Here is a 14461-nt window from a genome sequence, read left to right as displayed (position 1 = left end):
AGATCATAAGTGACAGATGTCCCTCATGCTAGAATGACTTTCAGGCCACTTCATTTGAATGTTATTAGGAGAGGAGGAAAAACAGAGTTACAGAGCAAAAGCAAAACACTTTAAGATTGTGTGTAGTGGGTTTTTTAGTCTGCCAGTGTCAGGGCTGCTCGTTTCATTCAGTTGGTCCAGAATAAAAATAAAAAATAGCAGATAAAGAATAGACTCTTAATATAAAAAAGTGGACAATGTACTTCTCGGATTTAAAACTTACTACTTTTAGACAGTTTCTAATGGTCAACAAACAATAGGAAAGTGTTCTGCTGAAGCAATGGGTAAGCAGGCTTCCTTGTCAGCTGCGCCACTCTGTGCACAACGCCCCATAGACCTGGCTGAAAGTGGCCACCAACCGGAGAGGTCTCATCTTCACAGTTTCTAGTAAACACCGTACCTTACGTCCACAGGATGCCACAGAAGCTGACAGTATGAACTTCCCCTGGTTCAAAAGGTGCTGCAGAAAATTGGAGAAGTCATCCTGTGCAGGTTATCACATGCCACATCCTAGATACCACTGCAAGAGGATGCTCTTTCATCCTAGGAGAGCTAAAAGCTGGGAGGGTGTGTTACAGAAAAGACCACTGCAGGATTAAACTTTTTTTTATATTTTTCATTAAGCATTGTCTGCTAGTCACTGTAAGAATCAGCATGCTGGCCTGGATGGACTTCTGATCTGATCATGCATGGTAAATACACAGCTGAGTGACTGAAAGGAAATATTTAACCTAGAGATGGCATCTCCTCATCCCGTGGAAGAAGGACTAGATAAGTAACTCCATAGTTTTACAAAACAATGGAAATGAACAGGGAAGAATGCCACCAATTTCCACTGAATCAGCCTACATTTTAAAATGAACAGTTGTTTATTACTCAGCATTTTTAAAAATCTGGCCATTTACTAAATGCCTAGAATCACTTTAGAATCTAATTCTCCAGATACACTTTTTTAATATTGGCTTTGGTTTATTTCTATTTATTTATGCATTTATCTAAATCAGCACACTGAGACAAATTCCTGCTGGTGCAGTCTAGCTCATCTACCACAAACCTCTCCTCCCCACTGACAAGAGCTGAGGCGTTGGCTAAGAAAGCCTGCACAGTCAGTAGAGCTATAAAAAGCTGACACTACCATTTTGCTGGATGTTTTCTCATTACAGAGTTGGTGTTTCTTGAAAATTTTAATTATATGTGGTATTTGGAACTTCTTGAAATATAAAATTTTCGGAGGATTCTTTTTGTCAAACCTAATGTTTCACATTTTTTGAATGTTGTTGTATTATAATATAAATGTAAAACTTTTTCCCAATGGAAAGTATTTTAAATCTAAAATTATCTAACACAACATTTTAAGCCAATAAAAGGAAATTTTGCCAAATCCTTGGGAAATTGTGATTGTAATAAAATGGCATATTCAGAGAGAATACATTCCAATACAAAAATTCTGACCACCTTCAGTAATGAAGTTTTAGGTGACAGCTTTATTCTTAGACAGGTTCTCTAAATCAAAGTGTTCGCAGGTCTAACAGTAAGTTAAAGGCCAGTGAATATCCTTATAAAAACTGATTTATTTCAAAGGTGGAAAAGGGCTGTTAGTCTGAGCAGGAGAGCAGTAGTACAAGGAAAATACAGCTGCACAGTATCTGGCAGGGAACCAAATCATTTCTTTCATGATTCACTTTCAACTTTCTTGCCAATTGGATGCCAAGTCACAGTTTCAGAAAGGCCCCCACAAACCACTGCTGGCAGGGCTCGTCCTGTCAATCTGGGCACCAAGAGGATCGTGTCTGGATCGGGGCCCTGGGGACGCGCTGGGTCCCTGTGAGGGCAGCCCCATCTCCTCTCAGTATGCCCAGCACTGATGGCACAGGAGTGGCACATGAGGAGGATATTGGCCAGGAGAGGAAAATCAGGACAGTCAATCATTGTCTTACACAGCCAAAAAGTGAGGCAGCTCTAGCCATCTCACTATACTGTCAAGGAGGCAAGTATTTACATCATGTCACAGACGGCCTTGTTCATTAGTATAGTCAGAAAACGACTGTATTCAGAAAGTACCTATCAGCAGCTTCCAGCCCTTGTCTGGTCAAGCCATGGTGGGAGGGCTGCCAACCTGCACTCATGTTACCTGTGCACCCTAGTGCTGGGTTATCGGCTGCATTTTGTCTTGTTCTCTGCAAAAAAAAGACCTCTGGGGGTCTGTTTAGCCTAGAGAAGAAGACGACTGAGAGGGGATCTCACCGATACTTATAAATATCTAAATGATGGATGTCAAGAGGAAGGGGCCAGACTCTTCTCAATGGTGCCCAGTGACAGGACAAGGGGCAACGGGCACAAACTGGAACACGGGAAGTTCCATCTGAACACGAGGAAAAACGTCTTCACTTTGAGGGTGACCGAGCACTGGAACAGGCTGCCCAGAGAGGTTGTGGAGTTTCCTTCTCTGGAGATATTCAAACCCCGCCTGGATGTGATCCTGTGCAACCTGCTCTAAGTGATCCTGCTTTAGCAGGGGGGTTGAACTAGATGATCTCCAGTGGTCCCTTCCAACCCCTATCATTCTGTGATTTTGTGATTCCAGTGATTCAAATCCCAGTAAGTCGAAACACACAAATGAGCCTTTGCAGAAATGGGACAAGCACTAAGCACCCTGAAAGTCAGGACAGGTGGGGTTTTTAATTTGTCTTCTGGGTGCTGAGTTAGCGAAAGATGATGATTTGTGCCTTAATTTCATTTAAACACAGAGCTTGTGTCTAGACTAAATTAAAACAGTTTTGTTATTCTGTCCTTCTCACTGCAAGCCTGAAAAAAAGATCTAATCTATGTATTCAAATGAAGATAAAAGTGCTTTGAAGAGAGGCTGAAAGGTCCTCACAAAGCCTTCTAAAACATTTTTTTCTTCTTGAGGAACCATGGGGACATCTGAACAGCTTCAAAACTGCAGCAGAGTTGTCTGTATCCATCCCTTCAACTGACATTTAAAGTAACCAAGTCTGAAAAGTGTTGAGGTTATTGCAGAGTCAAAATTTTCTAAAAAAAAGGTAAATAGCTGTAAGTGGGACATAATTCCAATATGAACAGAAATGTGTGACAGAGAAATAGGGAAATGCCTAAGTCAGTTACTGATGATTTTTAAGCGGGGTCACACTTACAGCACTGATCTACCTGCCCAATACTCAACTTCCAAATGAGTGTTGGCAAATTGAAAAGAATTCCAAAATGAGATACGAGTGACATCAGCTCTGGGAAGATAACACAGCATGCAGTTCCCAAAGCTCAGTCTATTTTGTTTATCCAGGAGAAAATCAAGGACTTGAGCATGAGATAACAGTATTGCCATGTCGCTCCTCTCAAAATCTATGTAAGCAAGACAACCACAACCTCTGAATCTGTGCAAGCTTTCATTTTGGAATAAAAGGGAATATCTAGCAAAATGCATCACATGCTGAGCTTCATTTAATTGTATAACTACTCACAAACAGAAACTTTTGGAAAGTGCTTATAAAACAGGTGAGGCAGAAGAAAATACCTCTTAAGCTAAAATTGCATTCTAAATTAATTCCCATGCCTGCAGCACAACATCTACTTTGGGCCCCTTGCACTTTGCCATCACCCTTTTCTTTCTCATTTACACCTTTCTGTTCAAGACAATTTTTCTCCTAAATGCTGGCAGACAAAGAATTTCCTTTACTGCCATTCCCTTTTAACTGCTTCTTAAGAAAAATCTGAATAGCTACTACGGTGCTAGTGCTGACACTTGTTGTTCATGGTCTGACTGTACACGACTTTAAGACAGAGAAGGTCGCTCTCCTGAGTGGTAGCTGGGCCCACTGCTGATTCGATTCATTACCCACCTGTAATGACACACAGTACAAACCACAGCAATGATGCAAGGATGCACTCAAAGCTGCACAGCTTGATGGTACAGAACAAGCTTCTGAAATCAGAGTTGTTTCCCAAGCTGGCTACTAAAACTTGCCTCCAGCAAGCTCTGCTCCCTGCCACCTCTTCTATGAGCAAGCCACAAGTGTAAGGTAAGACAATATTTTGTTTGTTTAACTTGTAATTAGATAGGGAAAAAAGCTTTAAAAGCCCCCCCCACAAAAAAACCCTTCCTCTTCGGAGTGATTTACAGCAGATTCATGAAGAGCAGAAGATGGCTGAAGGGCTGTGACCCTGTCCCAGGGTAGGAGAAGGTGCCTGAGAGGGATGGGCAGGCTCTGAGGGAGGAAGGAGCACGGCACAAGCCTCTCCCAAAGGAGAAATGATTGTGCCGAAAGGTAGCTCAGAGCCAATATCTCCAAACTTTTCACACAATGTTACCTTTTCATAATTAAAGGCTATGGTGACTTTGAGGACAGATTCTGAAAAATAAACTCCCTTTTGGTTTTAAATAGGTTGAATTACATCAGTTCATACAAAATGAGAAGCACTAGTTTGCTTCTCTTGGGGGAACATGTTGTTTCCAGGGGAAAATGCAGCAGAAACATGTTTATTATTGCCAAAGAGCATTGCCAAAGAGGAGCTGGAAACACTGCTGCTGTCAGAAGCAGCAATATTTTCAAAAGGACCCAGAACTCTCTATGTTGTTACCACAGGAGTCCTTCTGAAACTCTGGCCCAGTGCAGGTAGCAAAACAGAAGTGGAGTTTCTCAAGCTATATCTAGACCACCTAAACTGTAAATGTGGCACCCCTAGGCAGAACTTACGTGTCTAAGTATCCAGTGTGATTAAGATTGACTACTCCTGCGTGCTATCTCTTAAAAACCCCAAAAATCAATAATTCCTTCATTTAGGGCAGTGGTATTTCCAAGGCACCCACACGCTTTCAATGTAAGCATTAAGTACTTTGGTGCATAAAGCTGGAACCCAACTTCACACCAAAAAGCTTTCCCATAATTCCAGGATACGCAATGAGACAAACTCCATCAAGCCTTTGGGAAGGTCCACCCTCTAGAAGACATGTTCTCACCTAACTCACCTGGGATGCATCAAACCCAACGTACGGCTCACTAGTTAAGGTAGCTCTCTTTTAAAACACTGAGGGAAGAGGCAGTGTAGGAGGACAAGTGCCTATTAAATGACTGTAAAGCATTAAAACTGGCATAAGTGATACTTGGTACCACTTACAGCTCTGGTTCCCTTGAATGCAGGGTGAGAGATAAGAAGAAACACAGAGGAAAGCTGTTTTGAAATAGGGAAATAGGATATAATAAAGTGGCAGTGTGAACCCTGCAGTGAGAGTCTTTCAGAAAACATACTGAAAGCTACTCCCTAGTAAATGACTTAATGACTATTATTGTTATAATATAGCTGGAGTGAAATTAAGGACTAGATACGGGCATTTTTTAAAATTCCTCACCCTTTTGATTTAAACCACACTATTCAACTCCACAGCGCAGAATTTTCTGAACGGCAATGTCATGATTTGCTACAACATCACAGGCAAAGCTTATAAATAATTTAGGAAAATATTCACTTGGCTGGGGAATATCACTTAGCCCCTGTTTGCAAGGCATAAGTGAGTTTTCCAGAGTCCACAGGACCTGAGCTGCTTCTCTCTGAATAAATAATCCTCTCCCATCACAGATATATACACACATCCCCTTCTAAATTTATGTTCTTACCTTATCTTTATTTTCAGAGTCAGAATCCTCAAGCTTGGTCCGAATGACAAAGGGAGTAGATAATCTCAGGAGGACTCGTTCAAACGTGGCACTGATTTTAGGAGAAACTATGTCAAAGCAGTCCTGGAATTTCAGAGCTTTATGAGTGTCACATCTGAGCTGCTTCCTAAGACCTTCTCCAAGCTGGAGAACCAACATGTTTGGATCAAACATGAGGTGAAAGGGGAAAGCTCTGCAGAAGGTGCTGATGCTAATCCGCAGGTCTAAGGGGGACTGGGAAGTTCCGGGTGGAAGTGCTTTTGTGATATTTGCATTTTCATGTTCTTTGATAAGGAAAGTCAGACAGCTGCAGTTTCCTGGGTTCGTCCCCTCTGAACACAACTTGTCATTAGTGACCTGTTCTACTTCCACTTCCAAGCGGTAAATCTTCTTTGCTGCTGCTTTTATCATTCCCACCATTGCAAATCCCACAATCTGATGTGGGTGAAAGTAATGAAGCATGAGATTGCCTTCAGGGAGCTCTTTGCATAGGAAAGAAGGGGATTCCAGGGTGGCCTGTCTTCCAAATGAAGTTCTAATGTGCTCCAGCAAAGCATCAAAGCCATTGAAGAAGTCTTGAAGGGTCCCACCTACAGCTCGAAGAACTCTTTCATTCTCGTCAAAGCAGATATTGAAGAATTCCTCCCCAAACTTTTCTTGCATTTCCTCAAACTTCAAACCTATAGGACAATGAGATATTGGTATCAACAACATAGTATTGCTACTGTGTTGCATTTTCGCTTTGTTCTCTCTTTGCCTGGTATTTTTCCAAGTCAGTGAGAGTGACTTTTTCACTGGATACCTACCCATGGGACTCTTCTTTTCCTTGGTGGTTGGGAATAACCCTTGGATGCCTGAAACACACTGCTTCATTCTAGAAGCCATTTTTGCCTGTCACTTTAAGTCCTCATACTTTCAGCTTACTGTCCCAGCCGGCTACTTGTGGGGTTTACACTTGCCTGTCTCCTCTGCCCTGCTGGAAGTCAGAATACATTATAATTTCCCTGATTTTTGCATGTCAGATGCTGTCTGCATCCCTTCCGTTGTTGACCTAGTCACAAATTAGGGCTCTGCTTTTATGGCCCCTCTGTTCACTGTCTCTGCAAGGGATCCAGCTCTTACCAGCTTGAAGAATGAGCTACTGGGACTCAAAGTCAGGCCTCTGGCTTTCAATAAGCAATGTAAAGCCCTGCAGCAGATGACACTTTAGCAGCTAGGGGAGGGGGATTGTGAGTTTTGGGGTTTTTTTTCAGACAAAACACTTTTCTCATTATAGCTATTCGGCACTGCCAGAAGATACAAAGGAATAATTACATTTTTGTTGCCTGCAAAGGAGAGCAAAGCCTTTCTATTTTAGGCTTCTACACTCACCCATCTTTATAAAAAACCCTGCCTCTTAGAGTCATCTAAACTGCTAGTAGATGGGACAGCTCTGTGATATCTCACAATGTCACTTCAAGTCTCCATCACAGGAATTCAAAAGGCTGGTATTGCTGAAGGGAAGAAAAAATATGGGTGATGGAAGTCCCCAAATACAAATGTGTATCAAATCCTACTCCAGTTTGTTATCTACCATTTTAAGGATAACCCCCCAAAAAAAAAAAATTGACATGGTGATTAAACATTTTCCTCTGTCTTATTTTAGGGAATCTATGCTCTGCTAAGTCTCATCTGTATATAATCCCTGTATCACATAGTAGAGTTACAAAATTTATCAGGTATGTTTGTATTGTCCTAAGCTGTAACGGAAGAAAAAATATGACTCGATCGTATGTGAATTACAGATATCCAGCAAGAGTTTTCAAAGGAAATTAATATAGGAATTAACAGCATCATAGTTCCTCCAGTGTACTAAACTTTATCAAATTTCAGTGAAACAGTCAAACACCTTAAACTTTTAACTTGAATCCTAACAGAAATGAAGGGCAGTTACTTATTTCCTAAGGGCACTACAGGTCCTTTATTTTAATATGTATTCAGCATGCTTTATAACATTGATAAGATCCCAGTGGATCAACAAACTTCTCACTGTTTGTTTAGACTGTTTGTAGGCTTTTAAATTTGGAATAACCGTGTGATTAGTGACTTTCATGCCCAAGAGGTGTAGCAGGGGACAGAAGTCATTAATCTGTTGTTTGCAGACAACAACCTTTGATCATCTCAAGGCAGCATCTGAACTGCCTGTGCCCACAGGCTTAGATATAACGACCAATATTCACGAGGGATCTGAACGTTCCACAGCTGTTCAAACTATCTGCAACGATAGTTTTGTTTGGACCTTCAATATGATTAATAGCGGATGAAAATGCATAGAATTACATATATAAACAGGACAGCATGACAACATGACAAAGCATATTTTATAAAAGAAGTAATAGTAATAATTTGGGAAAGTTCATTCGAATGCCATTACTCATAATCAAATTTGGTCACTGAACTAGGTTATTACAAAAATATTCCCAGGATCTTTTATGACCACAGATGGTCAGATCTGCGGCTAAGCCAAAAGAAAGTACCTCTGGTACACAATGCCCCCTAATATCCTGACTCAGAGGACAGCGTGCCAATTCCTGACTCATTACCACTACATCTGCATAACATAGTATTGTAGTATCTTCCATAAAAATACTCACTATAACAAAAAATAATTAAGTTCTAACCCATACCAATAACATTGTCATAACTGGATATCAACAGCAAGGAGCTAAGAAATTATCACACATACATATACACAAACACATATGCATATTTTTAAATCTCATGTTCTATAGAGGCAACTGCGAATAGCTTTAGAAGTCTGTGTGTAAACGTGAGCAGTCTAGCAGGGGCACCCAAGGCTGTAAGATTGCAGAGGCCTTGAAAGTAAGGGAACAGGATGCTATCAGAAACCTCTGGGCTATTCATGCAAATGACCAAATACTGTTACAGATCTATGTAACATCCCACAAAGCTGCCCAAAACAATAGCATGGGTGAGCTGTAATTATAAAATTACAGTACAACAGTTGCCCTGGCACCACTAACTTAAAATAGGGTATGCAGCACTGATCACGTGTTCACTTTCCTGCTACATATGTAAGCCTCATCTGATAATCGTTAATGGGAGTTGTATCTTAGTATTCGGCCTAAGGTTTTGCTGATTGTCTTAGATTGGTCTTGTTGTCCGCCCTGGAGTACTGGCTGTTCAATTTGGACACAACGTACTTACTCCAAGCAACATGAATTATACTATGAAATTCAGGCCAATGACCTGGCTTGAGGACGTGCCACTACTTTTAAAAACATTTTAGCTTTGAGTTGAGTTACACACAGTACCAGCAGAAAATTAGATTAGCTCAGAATAGAAAAATGGATATGCCCAAGCTCAACCAAACTGCTGGTCTGTCTTAGTCAGGAATTTTCTCTCTAATAATAGACACTATAAGATACTGAGAAAATTAATTGAAGTCAAACAACTTTCTAAAACAAACAAGTATTACGTATCTATCGGGGAAGTTTCTTCCTAAGCCTCACCAATGAGAGGTCAATTTTTGCTTGAAGCTTGATGGGTTTTCTTTAAATCAAAAATCTTTATTTAAATTCCTATTATAAAAACACACAGAAACTATTTTTTCTGTATTTCTATAAAGCTCTTGTCCTCAGTGATGTGCTTGTATGAAGTTGCACAAAATACTTATTCCTGCCTCTCCTATTGAAACAAATGATGAACAGAAGCACACGCTTACCTAACATTAACTCTGTATATATTTCGTCATAACCTTTTCATTAACTACTATAGAAATGATCCCAATCTTTTGAATATATTCTGTGCAGTTTTTCCATACCCCCGTCTATATTTGTATCTGTTTAGCTTTCAAGATACAATAGAAATTACCATCACCATCACAAGGAGAGAAAATGTCAGACTGCATCAGACGATTGCTATTCAGCTGCTCTGAAATCTTGTATCAGCAGTGATTGGTATCAGATGCTACAGAAAAACTGTAAAATCTGATGGAAAATCATGAAAAAACATGGTTTTGAGGAAACTCTTTCCTAACTGCTACGGTAAATGTTTGGCTTATTCACTGAAATGGATGGAAGTACCAGATCAGGAGATAGTTTTATTACATATAGAAAAACCTGTTTGTTACAAAAATTCCCAGAATTCATTATCTCTATAGTGCATACTTTACTGCATTTGGAGACTTCCACAGGCTAATTATTATCTTTAAAAATTACATTTGAGATGATTTCCAATTCCAAAGTATTCAGTATTTCCTTTGTTTTTTCTTTTATTTTGAGAAAAGACAAATAAAATCTTCAAAATAATCTTCTTTATAACCTTCAGGTTATACATCTGCATAATCTTTTCTAACTCATCTCACATTAAATTCTTTCTCTGCATCTTCATTTTGTTTTCATTTTGATTTTGCTGTGGAACAATTCAAATTGAAGATGGCACTAATGATGTCAGTCAACTTCTGTTCATCAAAACTGATGATTTGCTATTCCTTTCTGAAAAGCTAGTATTTCATAGAATCATAGAATTATAGAATCATTTTTGTTGGAAAAGACCTTTAAGATCATCACGTCCAACCGTTAACTTAGCACTGCCATGTCCACCACTAAACCATGTCCCAAAGCACCACATCCACACGTCTTTTAAATACCTCCAGGGATGGTGACTTTACCACTTCTCTGGGCAGCCTGTTGCAATGATTGATAACCCTTTCAGTGAGGAAATTTTTCCTAATATCCAATCTAAACCTCCCCTGACACAACTTGAGGCCATTCTATTCTTTCTTTTTCACTATGGACTTCTAATCAAAATTTTAATTCAGCTGCCCAGAGAAAAAGTAATATTTCAGATCTGTATGCATGCCCAGCACGTCCAAGTGCAGAGCCCACTGCGGTCCCATATTGCCTCATGCGACAGATGAGAGACCTGACCACCATAGATAAGGCTTCCTAATGGGGATTAGCTGGCAATCAGTAAGAAGGAAAAAGTCTTCCTTAGTTTCACCAAGACACTTCACCAAATGGCAGTGATACAAAATAAACCAAAATTCATCCCAATATTCTCTGCTGCTGCCCAAGTGAAGTCATTTGTTATTTTGAGCTTCTGCTATTTACCAACCTTCTATTAACATACGGAATGAAATTCTAAAAATTCATTAGTCTCAATTTGCTTTCCTCTTGGAAAGTGATCTACTATGCTCATATCACTTAATCCACTTCTTTGAGAGGACAAAACACATGTCTTAACTCCAGTAAGTTTTTTCCTTAGTAGTTTCTTCTTGTTTTGTCTTGCAATGCCATTTTCATGCTAGCCCATAGTGAAGAGAAATTAAATATGCACATTGCAGAAGGAAATTGCGGCAAAGCAACCATAGAATGAAAATATTGCTATGCACCTCTATTACAAAGCACTTTGAGATCTATGACAAAAGTACTATATAAGGTCTATTATTATCCTTTGAAAATGTGTCTCAAAGACATTTAGAGCAGAGATCTTATACTTGTGAGCCAGATCCAAAATTACTGAAGTCTTTAAGCATAGGCTCAAAGTAAAAATTAAGTATTTCACTGAACTAGACCAGAAATAGATGACTTCATCCTGTAATAGCATGCTAGTAAAAGGTCCTTCTTCATTTTCTTTTCAGCAGTTCCTGTAAACTGCGAATCCACGACAAAACATCAAGGAACTAATACAATATTTCTAAGTATTTTGTACATTACTAAGTGGAGAAATTAGATAGGAATCTGTTCCCATAAAGAAAATCACAAATCATAGGCTCTTCAGAAACAAATAGAAGATGAATGCTGTGATAAAAATGTCAAAGTAATCCATTAACTTGCAGAGCAGGCAGAAACAGTTACAAGCCATCCAGTTCTTCCTTAAGTAAATCACAGAGACAAAGGTTGCAGAGTGGCAGCATCTGATTCCTTTGACATAGAAAAATACTGTTTTTTTCTGGGATACCCATTAAGAATCTGTAAATGTCGAACATTAAGGGGATAGGACAATTCAATATACAATTCCAGAACTCATACTGTGGACAGAATCAGAATTTGCCACCTTCAATTATAACAAACATCTCTTAAAAGTTTTTGGATTAGCAGATTTTTAATATGAATACGATCTTTTCCTTAAACAGACTTTTGGACAGAAAGCCAAGTGGCAGTTCAGAATTCCAAAGCATAATTCAAGATGGTAGGGAAAGCAATGTTTATTCTCTCAGTAAAAAAAGGTTTTGATGTGTACAGGCTAATGCTGAAGATAGATTAGATTAATCATTTGGCTTGTAAGTGAGCCTAGGAAAGGATCTAATTACTGTATAAAGGACTTTGATCTTACTTCATTATGATGGTGAATTTATACCATCCTGGGAATACAGACAGTATTTTTATATTACCATTTTTAGTGGGTTTATATAAATGCATGTGCTGGTTTTGGCTGGGGTAGAGTTCTTTTTCTTCTTAGTAGCTAGTACGGGGCTGTGTTTTGGATTTGTGCTGAAAACAGTGTTGATAATATAGAGATGCTTTTGTTATATAGAGGTGTTTTCGTTATTGCTGAGCAGTGCTGACACAGAGCCAAGGCCTTTTCTGCTTCTCATACCATCCTATCAGCAAGTGGGCTGAGGGTGCACAAGAAGTTGGGAGGGGACACAGCCGGGACAGCCGACCCCAACTGACCAAAGGGATATTCCATACCATATGATGTCATGCTCAGCATTTAAAGCTGGGGGAAGAAGAAGAAAAGGGGAGGATATTCAGAGTGATGGCATTTGTCTTTCCAAGTAATCGTTATGGGTGATGGAGCCCCGCTTTTCTGGAGATGGCTGAACACCTGCCTGCCCATGGGAAGTCATGAATGAATTCCTTGTCTTGCTTTGCTTGCATGCACAGCTTTTGCTTTACCTATTAAACTGTCTTTATCTCAATCCACGAGTTTTCTCACTTCTACTCTTCTGGTTCCCTCCCCAGTCCCACTGTGGGGGAGTGAGAGAGCGGCTGTGTGGTGCTTAGCTGCTGGCTACGGTTAAACCACAACAATACAATAACATCATTTTATGCCTTTACATATGGTCCTGACACAACTGTAAAATTTGTACTGCACTTCTGTTACAGTGCCATACAGGGCCTGCATATCTTTCAAGATTACATAAAATAAAAATTAAAATTATTGTTAAAAAGAATTCCTCGCACTTGTTCACCTATAATACTTGTTTTATCCAATTTTAATGAGGTGTTTTCCTTCCTTGTTAAAGTGAGGGTGTCCTCTGACAAATGATGCTTAGAAATATCATTGTAATTACTGCCTCTTGGTGAGGACCTGATCACCTGTGCTTAGCATACATGTAAAAGATTCTGCTCCAAACTACTGACACAGGAAGCTCAGCTGAGTTATAAAGAACAGGCAACGTTATTTTTTTTCCCCATACAGCACTTTCAGTAGCAACCAATTCTGTAGGCAAAGCCAAGCTGTCTGAAGCAAGACCATCATCATTTTGTGTCCACCATCACATCTTGGAAATCTCACTTCCTAGATTTGCACAGGGTTTGTTAAATGAAAACTGCAGTCACTGGGCTGGTGATTCCTAAAGAGACAGCAGATCCAGTTTGTTTCCTGTTAACTCTAGAGATCAAACAGCAATAAGGAGAGAGGGGTTTTTGTAATCTGCTTTTGCATTAAAATAAGCATATATGTCTTTGAATTGACATGGGAGCAGAACTTCACTTCTTGGAAAGAATAAAATTGTAATGAAATCTAAAAACTTTTCCCATGAAATGCAAAATCACCTTTCATCATTCCTCACATATATAAAGGGCTCAATTCAGCTGACTAAATATAGAAATCTAATGCTACTTGAATGTTCATAGGAGATCCAAGACATCTGTAAAAGAACTAACGGTTATATCTGACAGGATATGGGACTTAAGGGAGACCTAGACATTTTTGAAGGTTTGACAGAGGCCACGCAAGATACCCCACAGCACGTAAAATAATGGCAAACACCTACATTTAGTCAATGAATCATGCCCAGAATGTCTTCTACTTTATAAATAGATTTCTACAAGATCTTATTGTACATCATAACTTCAAACCGCTCACTATCTACTTGTATTTCATCTGCTTTCTAACAATAAATAGTTCTGATTTGAGAGGAGTGGGACATCTAAGGCCATTTGGTATAAACATTTGTCCTTTTCTAATTTAGATGTATTCATTTCAGTTTTGAAATCACATGAATTATGTGAATTTTGTTTAGATTACTTCTGTATTTCCAGTGCGCTGTAACATCTGTTAAATAATAGGAGTCCTGTGTGTATAGCTTAGACCCCCCCCCAGGACAGAGTTCCAAGTATTATTAAAATCCATTAGTATTGCCAGTCCTCTGGGCCATGTAACATTTCCTTTTATGCCATTTGTAAACCAACAACTTTAATTATAAATCAGGCTGTGTCTTCTAAATTAGTTGCATCCTAATGACTATCTGCAGTTCTTAGCTCAAAGGAAAAGGAAAGTGATAGTAATTTATGTACTTTAAATACATAAGCATTTACAGTTTTCAGACACCTGCCAAGCAGTCATGTGTCAAACCCTTATCCACCTTTTCCAATTACATCGCCTGGTCTAATCTCACAGTAGGCCAAGATCTGTCCTGGCATCTCCTTTTCAACATATTTTCTGCCTATTCAAATGTAGTATTTCTCGGCAGTGATGTGCTGTTATTATTTAATAGTTACCAGAATGATCCCAAATTT

General features: G+C 39.3%; 1 protein-coding gene across 1 annotated transcript in view; it reads right to left on the bottom strand.

Annotated features, from left to right (window-relative positions):
- The window catches only part of GUCY1A2 (guanylate cyclase 1 soluble subunit alpha 2), a 180433-nt gene that overhangs the window by 140133 nt on the left and 25839 nt on the right, over positions 1–14461 (bottom strand). The window contains exon 4 of the mRNA XM_054820216.1: positions 5670–6388. Coding sequence (XP_054676191.1) covers positions 5670–6388 — 719 coding nt within the window. The remainder of the gene's footprint in view (positions 1–5669; positions 6389–14461) is intronic.

This window comes from Grus americana, chromosome 1 (assembly GCF_028858705.1).
Source record: "Grus americana isolate bGruAme1 chromosome 1, bGruAme1.mat, whole genome shotgun sequence".
NCBI classification, from domain to species: Eukaryota; Metazoa; Chordata; class Aves; order Gruiformes; family Gruidae; genus Grus; species Grus americana.
Note: the sequence above shows the minus strand (reverse complement) of the source record. Positions and strands in the feature narration are given on the sequence as shown.